At 43.5% G+C, this 19,885-nt stretch overlaps 1 protein-coding gene across 2 annotated transcripts; it reads left to right on the top strand.

Moving 5' to 3' along the window:
- Positions 1 to 7,448: 7,448 nt before the first annotated feature.
- Positions 7,449 to 13,780, top strand: got1 (glutamic-oxaloacetic transaminase 1, soluble). 2 transcript variants are annotated; one of them, XR_007196457.1, is made up of 10 exons: positions 7,449 to 7,657; positions 9,831 to 10,012; positions 10,241 to 10,364; positions 10,625 to 10,737; positions 11,015 to 11,119; positions 11,321 to 11,471; positions 11,626 to 11,791; positions 12,136 to 12,278; positions 12,736 to 13,129; positions 13,219 to 13,780. XR_007196457.1 is itself a non-coding variant. In XM_048269003.1 (9 exons), the coding sequence occupies exons 1-9, from the start codon at positions 7,549 to 7,551 to the stop codon at positions 12,873 to 12,875; spliced, it is 1,233 nt and encodes a 410-aa protein (XP_048124960.1). In that variant the 5' UTR covers positions 7,449 to 7,548; the 3' UTR covers positions 12,876 to 13,780. The 2 variants fall into 2 exon arrangements, 1 of the variants encoding a protein (XP_048124960.1); XM_048269003.1 differs by having other exon boundaries at positions 12,736 to 13,780.
- The last annotated feature ends 6,105 nt before the right edge of the window (positions 13,781 to 19,885 follow it).

The following is a 19,885-nucleotide window of genomic DNA, read 5'->3' as shown; positions in this document are numbered from 1 at the left end:
CTGGGCCCCTGAACCGCCAAAAGTTTTTCCTAAATAACTACCTGAACCGTGGCACTGAGGATGAAGAATCTTTTTATGGTATGTTGGTCTCAAGGGCCCACATCAACCTGGCTCATAATCACTCATTTGTGATTTGCACCCCACCCCGGTAAAAAATGAAAATGCAATATTATTTTGCTTTAATCGCCCCTATCTTCAGTTAAGATGTTCAGAACTGCACCAAATTTTATGTGTATGATTGACCTGGCATTCTCGGGGTATGCCAAGTTTTCGTAGAATTTCATCCATGGGGGGTCTAAAAAAAATTAGGTTATGTGTACATTTAGTGACTGTACACTCATTGGCCTGTAAATGGCGGTGCACACATATACACATGCACACACACAGGCACCCACATACTATCGGTATTAGAGCGGCCGATACATAATTACAAATTCAGTAGGATTAAAAGAAAGCCAAAATAAATATTCATCATCATCATCATGGCTGCATTTTCAGTATTGGCGAGAAGTAGTCGTTTGTCCACTAGATGGCGCATCGTTGCAGTGAGGCGTAATTTTGTTGGAAGTTAAAAGTGGGTTGGAAAAACAATGGACTCTTCATACAAGGACTGTAATTTACGCAGCGAACATCTAATAAGGATAGGGACGATGTTCACATGAAGTGTAATTCCCATTTCTTCTTGAAGCGAAATAAATCTGAGGATGTTTATCGGACATGCTTGGTTTTACTGCAGGCAATGCGTTAATCTTGTAATATCAATAAGGACCTAGGTAATGTTACCGTTAAGCGTTGGTTGAGTGATGGAGGCATTTGATTTATTGCATTTGTAGAAAACTATAAATGCGGTTATACCAAGCAAATGTATAGCAGCACTGTTTGTATCTTCGACTGTCATTTATTGCCGTGCTACAAAATCATTCTGTGCAATGGAAGATTTACCAACGTTACACCCGGTCTGATACAGTTTGCCTATACATCGTGAGACTGAGACGCCTGTTTATTTTGTTTTAAGTGCGTGCAGGGTGTGTGAGGGGAATCGATGTGCTTTGATTACAGCTTGGTAGTTGTAGTCTGTGAAATTAAAAAGCACGTGTGTGAAGTATCCAAACAATGACACCTTCATTTCATTATGGCTGCTTTAGCAAAACACCTTAAGCTACTGTGTAGTGGGTCCCATTTAGAAGTGGCTACTTCATTCGGCGCTTTCCTTGACTCATGGAGCTGCGTGAATGTTATTACAACTTTTCGCCGCGATATGACAGTTTAAGTCCCGCTTGATACTGTAAAGGCGTAAGCCATTGGTTTTCAAAGGAGATTTTATTTGTGTAAGCCAGCATAGCCTATTGACAATGTATGTTGTAAATAGGCCTACCTTATAATCCTACCTACCTGGGAAGCTAACAGCTTTCTATTAGGATCTAGTTTGTTAGTTACCGTTTTGTCATAACTCCCTGATGCATTTTTGCATTTAGAATAGCCAGAGCGTGTATATCTCAATCGGAAAATTAAACAATATCGGGTGCCTATGGACTAGGCTGGGTGAACCCAGCCTGATCTGCCCGCTATTTATTTTTTGATTTCTTAAAAGATTGAGCTTGGTCTGATGAAAGCCAGACTAGCCATGGACCTCAGTTAAACAATGCAAGGGAACATGAATCAGCCTATATTTGCACTAACAATAACGGACAAAAGCTCTTCAACTTTGGCCCGATAAAATGTGTATGAACAGTCTAGCGACGCATTTCATCAAGGCCCATTTTGACATGTCAGTTATTTGCACCACTGGTTAGATGTAAAACAGCATTTCGTTTCAGACTAGGCTACTGTTACTTAATTTGTGCATTAACAATAACGTTTCAGACTACTGTTACTTAATTTGTGCATTGACAATAAAGTATTACATGAACTAAAGATGACTAAAATCTTATGTAGAAGAAGAAACATTCACAAAAATGACCTTTGTTTTTGAGAGCTGTTGAAAACGGCATGGAACTGACAGAGATGTTTTTGTTTAAAAAATACATAAAAATAAATAAATAAATAAATAAATAAATAAAATTATGCTGATACCTTTTGCTTTTTCCCAAATACAATGTAGCCTACAGGTGTAAGTGACCTTTCATCAATCCAGTTGCAATGGATGAACTGTGATGAACTGCCCTACTTGTGATTGTTTAGAGATTTTTAAAGGTTTTATAACAATGCTACATCTTCTTTGGCTATTCTACAATCTATTCACCTTTTCAGCACCAGTAGGCTACTTTCTGTGCAGCCGCTGACACACACACTCAGGCATGCCAAACAAGCATACACAAAAGTTTCAAGAGTGGGGGATGGAGTAAAATATGGAGACAAATTGAAGTGTGATTTATTTTCATGGAACAGATGTACAGGACTGAGCGGCGGTCATATTTTGTACCGCTATGCGGTACATCTAGTATTTTAATTCATTTAATATGTTACTTTGCGAATAGGTTGACAACGCTACAACGTCCAGTAGGTTATTAGCCCAATTACGCCGTTATAATCATGGCTATCTCTCTTTACCAGTTGCCACTTATGTCTGTCCTCTTCAAAAAAAATTGGAAGCATGGCACATTTGGCAGCATTTCCCTCCAATACTTTTCGTCTTTTTTACCTGGCCTTTTCAGTCCCTCATGGCCTCTTTTCTACCATCCATCCTCCCTGACGCTTATCACCACGGTAGGGCGGCCCGCTGGTATCTGAGAAAACTTTTAGGAAAGGCGGGCTATATGGACCCAACCAATTAACTCTACTTGGGAGGGGAGAACAACCCATGCAGAGGCTGCGGTGTTAGGCATAGAATGTGAACGTGTATCGCCAACTTTAAGAGAAGATAGATTAACGTGACAAATGCCAATATTTTTCCCTCGACCGGCCCAAAAGTGAATTCTCCCGATTTTCCCGATTACCCACTCCGGGCCTGCTTAACGCCAGGACCACCACTGAATAAAAATACTGATCCCCACATTGCAACTACATTACTGAGTCCATGGTCAGGGACCACCAGCAATCTCCTCACGGACCACAAGTGGGTCCTCACGGACCACTGGTTGTAAACTCCTGAGTTAGGATATCATATTGAGCTGGTATTGTCTAAGAGAGTGAATTGAGCTGGGATTATTTACGATAGTGAATTGAGCTGGGATCATCTAGAATAGTGAATTGAACTGGGATAGGTTAGGATATCATATTGAACTGGGATAGGTTAGGATATCATATTGAATATTGAGCTAGGATTCGTGGGGATATCATATTGAACTGGGATAGGTTAGGATATCATATTGAATATTGAGCTAGGATTCGTGGGGATATCATATTGAGCTGGGATTAGTTAGGATGGCAGGACTTTTACTTTTTGGGCCCAGGATGTCCGCTGGCATTAAAATACCACAGGTGGGCTTCAAATGACTGGATCCTAGTGGTTGAGTTGACTGAAAATGGAATCATGTCAGTGATAAGGGCAATATAAAGCCATACATACTGTACATAAGTATCTTTATAGTGATATGCTCTTTTCTAAATTACATTGTGTATTGTGTGTGTGTGTGTGTGTGTGTGTGTGTGTGTGTGCGTGTGTGTGTGTGTCCAACTGCAAAGGCCTTTCTATCAGCAACAATCAGTGACCCATGATTAGCAATAGCACTCTCCTCTGGAATGTGACTCTGTGTGTGTGTGTATGTGTGTGTGTGTGTGTGTGTGTGTGTGTGTGTGTGTGTGTGTGTGTGTGTGCGTATGCGTGCAAGTGTTTTTGAGTACCTCTTTCCTTCTGTCTCTCTTTGACTTTATTGATGTCTTTGTGTGTATATATTTGTGTTGTGCACTCATACAAACACACACACACACACAGAAACACATATGAAATTAAAGATGTTCCATTATCATGTTGTTTCCGTAGCTGAAACTCTCTTTCTCTCTCTCTAGCTTTCTCTCTCTCTCTCTCTCTCTCTCTCACACACACACACACACACACACACAAACACACATACACACAGAAACACATATGAAATTAAAGATGTTCCATTATCATGTTGTTTCCGTAGCTGAAACTCTCTTTCTCTCTCTCTAGCTCTCTCTCTCTCTCTCTCTCTCTCTCACACACACACAAACACACATACACACACCCACACACACACACATACACACACACACAGGCCCTCCAGCTCTGTTACAATCCTATAATAGCCCTGCTGACAGGAGGGGCAGGAATGACACACACACACACACACACATACATACATACATCTACAGTAGAACCCTGCAGGTACTCACCTATCTCTCTCTCTCTCTCTCTTTTCTCTTTCTCTCTCTCACACACTGCTTGACATGCCTGTATTGTGGATCAGGCACACAAAAACACACACACACACACACACAGGCTTTGCTTCTTCTCTCAAAGGGTTTAGTCAAAGTCAGAAACTCTTTTTCTATGTATGACCCTTTGGCTGCAGTAGTTGCATACTCTCTCACCACTGTGCTACCAGGTGCAGTAGTTGCATACTCTCTCACCACTGTGCTACCAGGTTTTCCTGCATCTCTCTCTCTCTCACACACACACACACACACACACACACACACACACAGGCTTTGCTTCTTCTCTCAAAGGGTTTAGTCAAAGTCAGAAACTCTTTTTCTATGTATGACCCTTTGGCTGCAGTAGTTGCATACTCTCTCACCACTGTGCTACCAGGTTTTCCTGCATCTCTCTCTCTCTCTCTCACACACACACACACACACACACACACACACACACACACACACACACACACACACTGACACACAATCCCATAAAACACACACATTTATGAGATAAGGAAAGCAGGCAGAGAGTTATACTTCATACAGTGCAGAGCTGGTAGGAGCCTGGCGCCCCCTTCAGGCCTGGCAATATCAGTGCCGAGAGCCGAGAGAACTCAGAGGCCTGTGGCTGCAGCCTGCAGATGAGGGCTGAACTCAATGGCAGAGCACAACATTAATGGTGTATTTTCCTGTCACAGTATGTCTGTCTGTCTGCTCCACTCTGTGAAAGCGTATCCTTCTCAAACTATTTCGAGAGGGCTATAATGTGTAGCTTATATAACTATGCACAGAGCTATGATGTGTAGCTTATATATTAATAACACACACACACACAGTAGGCTATGAGGGCTATAATGTGTAGATTATAACTATGCACAGTTAGAGCTATAATGTGTATTATATAAGTAGCACAGTAGGCTATGAGGGCTATAATGTGTAGCTTATATATAAGTAGCACAGTAGGCTTTGATGGCTATAATGTGTAGCTTATATGAGGGCTATAATGTGTAGCTTATATGAGGGCTATAATGTGTAGCTTATATATAAGTAGCACAGTAGGCTATGAGGGCTATAATGTGTAGCTTATATATTAAAAGCACAGTAGGCTATGAGGGCTATAATGTGTAGCTTATATATTAATATCACACATGCCCACATGCAGTAAGCCTACAGAGCACATGCCACATCATGCGACTTGCTTACTCACACACACACACACACTCTCTCTCTCTCTCTCTCTCTCACACACACACACACACACACCACCGTGCAACTTGCACTCCCTTCTCTTGAGGCTCGGGCGCCACCTGGTGGGTAAACGCGATTGTACACATGTTGTAATGTTACGCAGATCTCTAGATAAAGCATCACAGCTCCTTTAGCCTACAGCACCTTCTACATTATTTATTCTAGCATACTATTCTTCAACAACTATTATTTAGCATCTAGAATCGAAATGTTGATCTTTATAACTACACTCTGAAAAGTGGCGTATTTAAAATGACACGCTATGTGTTCAGAGACAACGCATTTTGTCTCAGTTTTAACACCCAATTGTGTGGCTGGCTGGGGAAAAAAACTGATTTCAGCTATCTCAAAATAACAACAAAAAAATGTGTTCCTGCAAAATTGTGTTTTCAGTTTGTTTGTTTACTTGTGTTTTGTTTTGTTTTGTTTATGTTGTCTTTCACCCAGCCACACAGTTGCAGTGTTGAAACTGTGAAGCTGTGTTTAGCCTCGAGAGACCTTTAACCGCGGAGCGTTTACCATGGTCATTCCTCCAGCTCGGATAGGTTGAGCAAATCTACCTAATCACCACCGTCTGTGATAATAATTGTAGGCTATGGCAAAAACACAACGTACAGACTAGTGTCAGAGAGATTAGGCTATAGATTAATTATTGACTATTAGGGCCCTATCAGTTTTTCTCATGAGGCGCATCTGGTGAAAGTGAGGCTACGTTTAAATCGTCACTTAAATGTGACCCAATTCCGATTTTTTTTTGCTCAATATGGCCCTATGTTGCACAATTCCAATGGACGTGTTTAACTGGAAAAAACGCATGGGTTCCGATATTTCGGATCGGTTTCAGGCCTCATTCATATGCTACGCAACTTGCACATAAATGGCCACAATCTGGCAGAACGGTGTAATAATTAAGCTGTTGAGGAGTACGGTCACAAATATGTGATTAGAATGTTCGCGAACCGAGAGTTCCACATTATGATGGCACACCCTCAGAGATTCCCCCCATAGACTGTATAAGGAACACTGAAACTATAGATTGTTTGCGTAGAATTCTAGAAGGAACCAGGAAAAAATAACTGACTCCTCAACAGGTGAAAATGAAAATGGAGCTGGAAAATAAAGGCGGCAGGCTCTACACTTTCTTTTTCGCCTTAAAATAAAACCGACTTTTCAAGATACGGTGAAAACGAAAGTAAAGCACTAGCCACTGAAATACCCAGATGCAAGCTTATTTCGTGCATTTTCAGTGATTGTTTGCTTTCATTTCGATGACCAACATTCCTCTGGTAGCCTACGCATGTTGACTATCGCGAGTGTTATACACGTTTCGTGAACCATGTAAACAGATATCCTATTATATGAGCCACTCTCAAACGTAGATGTAAACAGGCTGTCCAGAAAATCTCGGATATAAGCAGCAAATTAGAACTGTGCATCAAGGCCTGCTGGTGTAGCCCAAACGCAGCCAAAATCCCACTTCAAATAAAACATTGCTGTAGCATGTGTTGACTTTATGCTGGCGAGGTAAACTGTTCATTATATGGCGTTTATGACAACCACTCAGTAATTCTGTTCTTATTTTTGTCAAGTCACTTATTCAGGCTGTAGGCCTACGCGACACTTCTCCCCAACAGTCCATCCTTCAAGATGAGGGCGAGATGCGAAGCTGGTATTTCATTGAGCAGAGTGAATATCCCGCCCCTCTCTCTTATTGGCCCGTATCCTTGGCAGTAATTATTTTTATGCTTTATGACTGGACAGATATTTTAATCCCCGTTCGCCCCCTGACCTTAATGTACAATTGGTTTGAATGGGTGTCAATCCAAACTTCTGTGCTCTCATTGGTGCATATGACTACGCCCATTCTCTAACGCACATACGCTGTTTGAAGGTGAAGGTCTTTGCTACTCCATCCACTGAAAGCGCGAGCTCGGATCTGTCATAGCTGCCTTCCCCCGGAGTGAGTTCTCTGCAGTCATGTCGCTGTTTACTGAAGTCCCGCAAGCCGCCCCTGTGGCTGTCTTTAAGTTATCGGCAGATTTCCGTGATGACAAGGATCCCAGGAAGGTGAACCTCGGAGTGGGAGGTGAGCTTGGATGCTGGTCCTGGTTCGATGTTAATTTAGCTGCCTGGCTAACGCTGGCAGTCTTGTGGGTAAGCTAGCGAACTCCTATCTCCTGCCTGTCAACACAACTCACCGAATTGAGCGTGGCATGGTAGCGAGCCAGTGCACGTGCACCGCTCCAACGTTCAGTGGAAGCAAAAGATAGAGTGAACCTAGTTAGTGATGATGCCCTTTAAATTCAGCGCAGCCAGCTAGCGCTAGCCCGCTAGCGGAGCCCGCGACAGCCCCAGCGCCGTCAAGTTAACCTCATCCGCGATTCGCCACGCGTGACGCAGATCCGCGCGTGTCACTAATGTGAGCTGCCCCCAGTGTGAATTTCAGCTGTGACCTTATCAGCGACCGAGCCTATCCCGTTAGATACGCCGTCAACCAAGCAAACAGCGGCAGCGTAGATTTACAGTGGCGCTGCTGCTAAGGATTTGACTGGGGAGCTTGGCAAACGGATAAGTTTGCTAATAATCCTCTTTCAAACTCAAATACCGAGTCAGGTGCAGCAACTCGTGCGTGTTCGTGATACTGGAGCTTACTCTTGATTTGCAAATTAAGACACCGTCAAAATTAGCGTCCGCGCGGCCTCTGGTGCCCTTGAGCGCCCGTGGGTCCAGAAGCGCACTGGGCTGGATGCCAACGCCTCGCATGGCGGAGGATGAAGACCTCTGTTGTCGATCACAAGTCTACTGAAATCTGTGTGGGCTAGGTGTCTAGAAGAACTCCTAAACATGTAAGAAACGAATAAGTACAATGTATTGTCAGCAGCAGGTGCGTAGCTGTAGGCCCGCTCCATTTGTCATCAAATCGAGTTGATTTTTTTATTTTTTTGGTTTGCAGTAGTTGTGTGACGTCATGGTAGTTCTTACATCTTAGAGTTCGAATGACTTACCCCAGGGTTTGGATGAGAGATGTGGATGTGTGAGTGATTGAGAAAGAGTTGCATTGATTGACACAAATGATTGGACGGAGAGAGAGCCTGTGTGTGTATGATTGGTTGTTAGGGCTTGGGGGAGCCATCTGATTGGTCATTTTCAGGCCTCATGCTGGTCAGATCGAGAGAAACAGATACTGATTGCAGGTGAGATGTGCATCACTACAAGGTCTCAACACCTAACAATGTGCATGTGAGTGAGAATCTGGTAAGTGACCGTGTGTGTGTTCAAATGTCTGTGAGGGTATGTTTGCTTGTGTGTGAAACTCTGGGATGTGTGTGTGAGAGAGCGGGAGAGAGAAACTGTGTTATTGCTCAAGAGGAGCCTCGGTGGGTTCTGCACAGCACGCTACATCATTTCGTCCTCTTGGCACAAAGTGCCGTCCATGTGCTGCACCGCTGAAACCCAAACCACATAGTTGGACTTGTTCATTGAAATTGATTAGATTAGATTGATTAGAACTATTCTGAGCTTGGTAGGATGGCAGAAGTGTCGCAGTCTGAAGTTGCCGACAGCTTGATTGAGTGAGTGGATGCCCTTGCAAACTACCAGCTGGCTCATAGAAAAATGACCCAACTATAAATGGCCGCATATTCGGTGTGATGTTTTAATTCACTTCAGTTGCTCGTGCGTTTGATTTCACCGATTGTCTAAAACCAGGTGTCCGAAGTAGAGGATGCTGCAGTGGAAGTGAACGACTTCAGGCGTGTTACCGGTTAGGTGTGTCACCACTGTGGAATGAGTGTGTGTGTGAGAGAGAGAGAGGTAAAGGGTAACACACACACACACACACACAGACACACCTCAGTGGTGGATTTTTGTGTTGTGTGTTTTGAGATTGAGGAGGTATGGCCAACTGATGCCCAGTGGCGGAGTGAGGTGGGTGTGTGTGGGTGGGTGTGTGGGGGTGTGGGTGTGTGCTCGTGGCTCTCACTAGTCAGGTGACTGTGTTTAGTAAGCATATGTGTGTGTGTGTGCATGTGCACAGAGTGAATTCTTGTCAGTTGGGACGACTGTTTAGTAAACGTGTGTGTGTGTGTGTGCAACCAGTACTCGCTCTGCCTATCCAAATGTATCGTATGGACGATAGCCAGCCAGCTGTGTGTGTGTGTGTATGTGTGTGACCTTTACCAGTGTCCAGCATAACATATTCACACATTGTGTGTGTGTGTGTATGTGTGTGACCTGTTGTGTCTCTCCGCCTGTCCCAGCGTATCGCACAGACGATAGCCAGCCCTGGGTGCTGCCGGTGGTGAAGAAGGTGGAGAAGCTGATTCAGGAGGACGACAGTCTGAACCACGAGTACCTGCCCATCCTGGGTCTGCCCGAGTTCCGCTCCAACGCCTCCAAGATCGCCCTGGGAGACGACAGCCCCGCCATCAAGGAGAAGCGGGTAGGAACCCTCTAGAACCTCCCTGCACTTGTGCTCGAGCGTGTGTTTCCACGCTAACGTTTTCTCCTGCTCTGTGTGTGTGTGTGTGTGTGTGCGCACAGTGGTGCAATACTGCAATAAACTGATTTGATCAGACCATTCGCCAGACTTAATAGTCAGCCTTGTAACTGTGTGTGAATTGTATTGATTTTATTTGATGTGTGTGTGTGTGTGTGTGTTCTGACGCAGGTGGGTGCAGTGCAGTGCCTGGGTGGTACCGGCGCTCTGAAGATAGGGGCGGAGTTTCTGCGACGCTGGTATAATGGAGTCGACAACACCAAAACACCCGTCTATGTGTCTGCTCCCACCTGGGGTACGTGTGTGTGTGTGTGTGTGTGTGTGTGTGTGTGTGCCACATTTGTGAACAAATGCACCTTTTCTCTGTCCGAGATCTCAGATCTTTTCTATGAATAATGGGAGTGAATATGTTCAGTATATGCCACGTCTACTCTTCCATGTTTCCTTTAGAGAAATAATTCTATTCCATAAAAAAAACCCATAAGATAATACTTACTTACTGACTGTGTGTGTGTGTGTGTGTGTGTGTGTGTGTGTGTGTGTGTGTGCGTGTAGAGAACCATAACGCGGTGTTTGGCCAGGCGGGCTTTGAGGATGTGCGTCCATACAAATACTGGGACGCTGAGAAGCGGGGCCTGAACCTGAGCGGTTTCCTTGGTGACATGGAGGTGAGGTGCTGTGGTGGGTGGTGGGTGGGGGGGGGAGTAGAGCTGTGGGGGGGAGGGGGGGGTAGAGCTGTGGGGGGTGTATTGTTTTTATTTGTCGCTGTGTGTGTGTGCGTGCCTGTGTGTACCTGTGTCTGTGCGTACTTGTGTGCTTGTGGCTGTATGATGTCTCTGCCTCACATTTTTCTGTTCCATTTAAGCCTTTGTGGTTGTTTCTATGCATGTTTCAATAATCTCTCTCTCTCCTCTCTCTCGTTTAATCTCTCTTTCTCTCTCTCAGGCAGCTCCTGAGCATTCCATCTTCGTGCTGCATGCGTGTGCACACAACCCCACCGGCACCGACCCCACTCAGGACCAGTGGAAGCAGATCGCCGAGGTCATGAAGGTGAGTCACACACACACTCACAGTTGTACACACATCAATCACACACACCCTTATGTACACACATCAATCACACACACACACACACACACACACACACACATCAATGTATTTTTAAGTTTACGTTAAAAGAGGAAGAGAGAATAGGTGTTTGTGTGTGTTTGCAGTGAACTCAATGTAAAATGCGATGTGTGTGTTTTGCAGAGGCGGAATCTGTTTGTGTTCTTCGACTCAGCCTATCAGGGCTTTGCGTCGGGCAGTTTGGACAAGGATGCCTGGGCCGTCCGCTACTTCGTCTCTCAGGGCTTTGAGATGTTTTGCGCTCAGTCCTTCTCCAAGAACTTCGGCCTCTACAGTAAGACGCACGCACGCGCACACACACACACACACACACACACACACACACACACACACACACACACACACACACACACACACACACACACACACACACACACACACACACAGAGGGCAAGGTGTATTGAGGCAGCTGTTGTGTGTTCTCTTAGACGAGCGCGTGGGGAACTTGACCATTGTGGCGAAGGATGAAGACAACTTGACACGGGCTCTGTCCCAGATGGAGAAGATCGTCCGGGTCACCTGGTCCAACCCTCCCTCCCAGGGCGCTCGCATCGTCGCCACCACCCTCAACTCACCAGAGCTCTTCCAGCTGTGGTCAGTACACACGCACACACACACAAAGTTCTATTTGAAAATAGATAATTATATATAATGGTGTGTGTATGTGTGTGTGTGTGTATATATATATATATATATATATATATATATATATATATATATATATATATATATATATATATATATATATATATATATATATATATATATATATATGTCTTCAGACACGGATCATTTCCGTACACACCTACGTCCACATTTATATGTACACACACACACACACACACAGACTAGGGGGGTGAGGAGGGTTTACATTTGAACCTCAGTAGGTTTCCGTGTGTACCATTCCTTATTTTCTAAGTGTGTGTGTGTGTGTGTAGGAAGGATAATGTGAAGACCATGGCAGACCGTGTTCTCCTCATGAGAGCCCAGCTGAAGGAGAAGCTGCTGGCTTTGGGAACTCCAGGCACCTGGGAACACATCACCGATCAGATCGGCATGTTCAGCTTCACAGGACTTAATCGTAAGTACACACACACACACACACACACACTATTTTATTCGTGTGTGTGTGGAGGCAAACGGTCAGGACGCCTCCTTTTAATCTGATTGGCCAAATTCCTCCTCCTCCTCTTGCTCCTAACCTGATTGGCCAAAAAATCGTCCAATCACAGAGTCTGTTGAAGAGGTCTAACTGAGTGGGCGGGTTCTGTGGAGAGGCCCAGCTTGACGTTTGATTGGTTAGAAGACAAACACACACACACACACACACACACATTCACTCACTGAGGAAGCTGCTTTGTTGGACTTCATCCTACAAACAGGGAGAAGGAGGAATTTTAGAGTTCAGAAAACTCAACAGGCTAATGATGCTTTTCTTCAGTGAAACACACACACACATTCTCTCTCCCTCCCTCTAACACTGTGTGTGTGTGTGTGTGTGTGTGTGTGTGTGTGTGTGTGTGTGTGTGTGTGTGCAGCTAAGCAGGTGGAGTACATGATTAAGGAGAAACACATCTACCTGATGGCCAGTGGGCGCATCAACATGTGCGGTCTGACCACCAAGAACATCGACTATGTGGCCGAGGCCATCCACGACACCGTCACCAAAGTCCAGTAGAGCCGCTGACCAGCCCAGCACTGCCCGCCCACCCACCAACCCTGTGTGTGTGTGTGTGTGTGTCCATCCTCTTCATCTCAGGCCAGCCGTCTCACACACATACACGTCTTATCTAGATTCAGGCCAGCCGTCTCACACACACACGTCTGCAGATAATATATACACACTGTAGGCTTCATTGGTAGAGATTTGTGTTTATTCATTGTGTCGTCTCCTGTGTGTGTGTGTGTGTGTGTGTGTGTGTGTGTGTGTGTGTGAAGAAACAGCACTTTGTTGTGGCATTCAGATCTCACCACATCTTCAGACACAGCTGTATGTCTGTGGGGATCAGAATAGGCCAGAGGTGTGTGTGTGTGTGTAAAGCGAGAGATTAATACTGTTCCATTTAAAGCACATTTATGGGTTTGTCTTCATTCAATCAGGGTTGAAGGAGAGAGAAAGATTGTGTGTGTGTGTGTTTGTGTGTGAGGGGATCTATAGTGATGTCATGTACAGATGCTTTGTTTCAGCCTGAAGATCAAAGCCTCCGTCTCATTGCACAAGACCTTCTTTCACTGTGTGTGTGTGTGTGAGAGAGATTGATATTGATGAATGTATAGATGTATAGTTTCAATTCAGAAGTTAGCCAGTGAGCACCACACTCCCAATACTAGCTCACACACACACACACACACACACACACACACCGCACCTCTCTGGGAGAAGTGGCTGTTGTCTGTTAGGATGCACTATATGTCCGTCACATTTCATGACAACTGTGAGCTTTGGAGTGTGTGTGTGTGTGTGTACCTCTGACTATTCCTCTCCTGGTGGACCACTGTCACCTCAGCCGCTAAGCAGACAAACTGATGAACTTAATTATGGAAATAAATAAGGAAATAAATAAACAAGCTTACTGTACACAAGTTCACCTGTCTGGCCTCTAAATGGTGTGTGTGTGTGTGTGTGTGGGTGTGTGTGTGGAAAACAATGAGTTTGTGAGCCATGTTTATTCCAGTTAATCTGTAGCTTTTATGTCCTCGGGAACAATCCATAATATAAATAAAACAAAACTATAAAATAATATAAATAAAACAAAACTATTATAATAATAAATGAATATGTGATTCTAAACATTCCACAATACAACTATTATAATAATAAATTAATATAATTAATTTAACTATTATAATAATGCATTAATATGTGATTCTAAACTGTAATAATAAATTAATATGTGATCCTAAACTATAATAATAAATTAATATGTGCTTCTAAGCATGTTACTTCCGTGTCTTCTCTCCACAATGTTAAATCTAATTTAAGTCAAAATCCTATTATATTTTAAACAAATCTAACACTTTTTTTATTGAAGAGGGTGAGGTTTTTGGCTTGTCCCTAACTATTATCTTTCTACTTCACGCAGGGACTAAAAACAGAATGATTTTCATTTTGGTTCGTTCTGAGCAAAACCTTTTTTTTTTTTGTTCCTGTTCCAAGGCCTCTCCTCTAAATGGGAAACGGTTAGAACGTTATACAGTAGATGAACGGTTAATAACGTTCCTGTAAAAATAACCTATAAATTAAATTCAGGTGTGGGGTGAGATTTGAAAGTAAACAATTAGCCCATATAATAGATCTTCAAAAATATCTGAGTATTGTGTAAAGTGTGATGTTTTTGCTAACCTATGCTTTAGTTATAAAAATTAATGATTTAAAAAAAAAAATCATGGCATGTTCTAGAAGTGATCTAACAGGACTCTGTACCAGGAATCCAGCTGTGTAAAAAAAGTCCTCTTGTTTCACTGTGAAATATCTGATCTCCGACCATAGGGTGGTCATCATAGGCTGTCAACACTGTTACTTAAGGTAAGTACTTTTACTTTGACATGTGCATCCTAATGATAATTTATGTTTTGACAAAATGACCAATATTGCTAAGTAATAATCTGTCAAAGTACATAGGTTGTGTTTGTGTGGCTATATCTTCTTATGTGGTAAGATGAAATCCTCAAAACTGTAAACATCAATCCTGTTACAGTACTTTTCTGCTATATCCTGATATTTTTCAGAGCAACACGGTTGACATTAATCAGTGTCAACCTTCAGTAAATGTAAAGTATATTAAAGTAAATAAAGTTAGTGTGTAATTGTATTACTTCGCAAATATTAGGAAGCGACGGGACTGATAGTATATGACCTTTGGCCACACCTTCAGTTTAATGTTAGTGTTTGTTTTACTATGCATCGTTAATGTATCTAATGAAATGTAGTGATTAACTGTGCTAATTACATCATCTAAATTACAATTATTAAACTACAATTGTTTTGTTTCATTTTTGTGTTGATTAGATTTAAACCGAGGTGGAATGTCATTAGGTAGAACATAACAATGTCAGGTAAGATGCAGGTCGAAAAATACCAAAATCAAAATACCTTACCAGATAAGGAGGCATTGATATGTAATATGTTAAAGATTAATATTTAGATATTGATATTTTACATTTTGGACAAATTAATAATAACAGGATTGACCTCTGTGGGAATTTAAATTGTTTTATCAGATCTGTTAAAATTACAATATCAGTATTGCAACAATTCTCACCAAGAGTTTAACAGCTTTTTTTACATGGGAGGCAATGATGCACGATAGGCAGTAAAATCTGCCCCCTGTCAACCCCATCTCCCTGGAATCAAATGTATTTATTTATTTACTAATTTTTAAAGAAGGTAATTCAAATGTCCTTTCAGTGCCTACCTGTTGGGATATGGAATATTTACTACTGTTCTGCCTCACCTCTTCAGTTGACAAAATTCTGTAAAGGTTCAGGAACTGAGGAGACCATTTGCTAGTTTTGAGAATTAAGTGTTGTCCCATTCTTGTCCGATATAGGATTTCAGTTGCTCAACAGTATGGGGTATTCTTAGTCATGTTTTTCATTCCATGATGCACCTAATTGAACAGGTCTGGACTGCTGTTTTACACAACGTCCCAACTTTTTATGATTTGGGGTTGTACTGTCTGACTTTGAGCCATGCCTGGCTTGAAAATAGTCTCACTGTAAAAGGGGACTACTTCATGAGTACCATGTCTACCAAAATATTTCTACTTAGAAATATATATATAATACATGCATATGTCAGTAACAGGGTTGACGCAATAAACAAAGTGTCTAGAAATGGTGATAAATATTTAATTAAACCGCCAGGCCAAGGCCATTTCTTGTAACTTCAAGTCGCCTTTTCCTTTGAACTACACAAAAAGGGATTGGAAATTGGAAAGGCACCGATTTGGTAGAATGACCCCATACATCTGTGTCACACCTAGGTATATTGGCCTGACTTTTGCACTATTATATTGACTGTCTACTGTATGCACAATTGCAAATTTTGCTGCTCTTATTTCTTGTATGTGCCTTCTTATTTTTACTTTTTATATTGTTTACTTGAATGTTATGTTTGTCTGTGGACCTAATTGGTAAAATATGTCTTGTCTCCACCGGGGTGGGATAGTAGGGAAATTTCGATCTCTTTGTATGTCTTGACATGTGAAGAAATTGACAATAAAGCAGACTTTGACTTTGACTTTGAGGTCTGCAACTCCGGCCACAAGACAGACAAGGTACTGCCCCCTGGTGGAGTTAGACTTGTAATGACATTTGGCCCACAAATCAGTTATTTTTTCTATCTTTGTTGTTTCACTCTGTTATCAAAGAACCAGGATTATGTTAAGTAGTGTAACGTTTTGTGTTTCATTTCCTTCCGCTGGCTTTGTGTCAGCCAACCAAAGTAATCAAACTTTTACAACTGCTTGCCACTGAACTATAAACTATTCTTGCTGTAGCCTACATGCTAATTTACGTAGCCTAAACAAAGTCTTTCAGAATGCTGATCAGGAGCATCATCAGTTTCAAGAAAAGAACCCCGCCCTACCCTGCTACGTATGAACATGGTCTTAGATTTCGCTATCGTGTGTTGTAGGCAACAATATATTGACAGTGCAGTAACTTTAAAAAGCAACCAGAAAACAATGTTAAGGCATTTGTGGAGAAGAAGGATGGTTTGGGTGTCCTTCCAACAGCTCACTGTAAGCACGGTATTTCATTGCTCTGATTGGTTAGGTCTATCCAATTGAGTGCAGAGGCATTTTCCCCTGTGTCTGTTTAAACACGCCCCATAATCACGTCCCAATGGAGCAGTCTCAGAGTCAGATTCTGACTAGAATTGCGTATGACGACGTCAGGCTCCGTTGCCATGGCACCCCTCCTGCAGGTGAAAGGACAAGAGACGGCCGCTGCAAACGTCTGAAACTTTATTGGTTTCCCTTTGGGTGAGAATCACATGTCAGAAACGTCAGTCTCCAAATCTAATAAACATCTTTTAAAACACACAAGTTATCTCCTGTGCAGCAGGTTCTCTAGTAAATGTATAAATATTCTCTCAGATATGGATGTACAGTATATATATGATATGGATGTTTATTCCCCTTGCGTACAAGTATCTATAAACATTTCCCCTGCTAACGCCTCTACTACCCCGACTCTGAGAGGGAGGGAGTGAGTGTGTGTGTGTGTGTGGGAGACAGAGAGAATGAGAGTGTGTGTGTGTGTGTGGGAGAGAGAGCGAGAGTATGTGGGGGTGTGTGTGTGTGGGTGGGAGAGAGAGAGTGTGTGTGGGAGGGAGAGAGAGTGTGAGTGTGTGTGGCAGGGAGAGAGTGTGTGCGTGTGTGTGTGAGAGCAAGGGAGAGCAGTGTATGCTGTAGAAATGGACAGATGTCACTCTGATGTAAGAATAACTCCTCCCACATCTGCAATGCAGTTCTCTACCGTGACAGTAAGGCCCCTCCCCCTCTGAGATCTCCTCTGACGCAACACTGCACACACACACACACACAGCTCATCCCATCATGTTCATATCTCTCCTTCTACCACCCATATTGGAACTGTGTCTCCCAGCATTGTACAGCTGCACACACACACACACACACACTCTCTCATCTGATGTGCTAAAGTGGCTTGAGTTCAGTGCAGTTATTGCTTGTTACCGGCTGCCTCTTCTGTGTCATGACCTTTAACCTCTGAGATTTGTTTCTAAAGGTCACAACCTTTCACCTCTGAGGCATTTTCCTATCTCCCACTACACCTACTCACAACAGGCACAACAGACACTGCTCCTGCTCCTGCTCCTGCTCCTCCTCCATGTAGCCTAGTGGTGCCAGTTAAACACTGTTACAGTTCAACACTGTTACTACCCCGTGCACTGGGGTCAGTTTAACACTGTTACTACCCCGTGCACTGGGGTCAGTTTAACACTGTTACAGTTCAACACTGTTACTACCCCGTGCACTGGGGTCAGTTTAACACTGTTATAGTTCAACACTGTTACCCAAAACATCTCTAGGGCCAGTTCGAGACTGTTACTACCCATGCCCTGTTACCCTAAACATCACTAGGGCCAGTTCAACACAGTTACAACTCAACAGTTACTACCCCGTGCACTGGGCCAGTTCAACACAGTTACAACTCAATGCTGATTCCTTAAACATATCTGGAGGCAGTTCAACACTGTTCCCTTAAACATATCTAGTTCCAGTTCAACACTGTTCCCTTAAATATATCTAGTGCCAGTTCAACACTGTTCCCTTAAATATATATCTAGTGCCAGTTCAATACTGTTCCGTTAAACATATCTGGGGCCAGTTTAAAACTGTTCCCTTAAACTGGTCTGGGGCCAGTTTAACACTGTTCCGTTAAACATATCTGGGGCCAGTTTAACACTGTTCTGCATGCTTTGGAGAACCATTATCATGCAGCAGTGGATCAGGCATGCAGATGAACAGAGACTCCATGCTTCAACACACCTCACACCTCTCACACACACACACACACACACAAAGGTTTCAATACAAAACTCAAGAGCAGGTCCCACTCAACTCCCACCCCTCCTCTCTGACTCACACACACACACACACACACTTTAAGCACCCCACACACACACATCTTACCACACAGATCCCACCCGAAGGCCCCCAGAACTTCCTGCTACACTCCAGCGGGGGACCCTGATTGGCTTGTGTCTGTCAAGGTGAGGATGAAGTCAGCATGCAGTTGGTGTGGATGGCAGTGACACAAAGATGAAAAGTCGCCACGGTAACCTGCTGTGTTGGTGAGGGACCCATTGACAGAATACTGTGCTTCTAAATAAGATAAGCACACATACTCTCACACACACACACACACATACACACACATACACACACACACACACACTCACACACTCACACAGAGACACACACACACACACTCACACAGAGACACACACACACACATACACACACACACACACACTCCAGCTGACCGGCAGCTGACACCTGCAGCTCTGCTCCACTTCATTGAAAATCTCTACCTGCGCCAAACACACACACACACACACACACACAGAGACACACACACACACACACACACACACACACACTCCTGACTCTGTTTGGCATTCTGAGCTCCAGTGTAGTAGTTGTTGTTGTTGTTGTTGATTTGTCTCATATGGCTTTTTCAGTGTAAACAGCTCTATGGATAAATGTGACCATGTGTGACATCACAGGAAGGTGTGATGGAGCTGAGCCCCTCATATGAGGACCTCAACCTGTTAACACACACACACACACACACACACACACACACACACACACACACACACACAGAGGTCAGGACTCAAGTCCGAGTGCCCTGCTACTCCAGATCTTAGGGTCCTGATCCTACTCCAGTGTGTGTCAGTCTGTCACCATGACAACCAGAGAGTGGGGTGGGGTTAAAGTGAATAGGTTTGTATTGCTATATGGAGATGATGCACACACACACACACACACACACACATTGGAAACGGCCTCTGTTGGAGGAAATGTGACATGTAGGACAGAGGCCGGCAGCAACACTGTGACGTCATCTCTCCTGCTGTGGAGTCAAACTGTGTCACGTCACGCCACAGGCCTGCTCTGCCTCCTCACTGTGCAAGGCATGAGGGTGGAGGTCTGT

This window comes from Alosa alosa, chromosome 18 (assembly GCF_017589495.1).
Source record: "Alosa alosa isolate M-15738 ecotype Scorff River chromosome 18, AALO_Geno_1.1, whole genome shotgun sequence".
Lineage (NCBI taxonomy): Eukaryota > Metazoa > Chordata > Actinopteri > Clupeiformes > Clupeidae > Alosa > Alosa alosa.
Note: the sequence above shows the minus strand (reverse complement) of the source record. Positions and strands in the feature narration are given on the sequence as shown.

What these genes read in the sequence shown, in the direction of transcription:
- got1 (XM_048269003.1), top strand. Translation starts at nt 7,549, where the DNA reads ATGTCGCTGTTTACTGAAGTCCCGCAAGCCGCCCCTGTGGCTGTCTTT. An exon ending in GGTGAACCTCGGAGTGGGAG is followed by an intron (nt 7,658 to 9,830) that starts GTGAGCTTGGAT and finishes CGCCTGTCCCAG; the next exon opens with CGTATCGCACAGACGATAGC. An exon ending in CAGCTTCACAGGACTTAATC is followed by an intron (nt 12,279 to 12,735) that starts GTAAGTACACAC and finishes GTGTGTGTGCAG; the next exon opens with CTAAGCAGGTGGAGTACATG.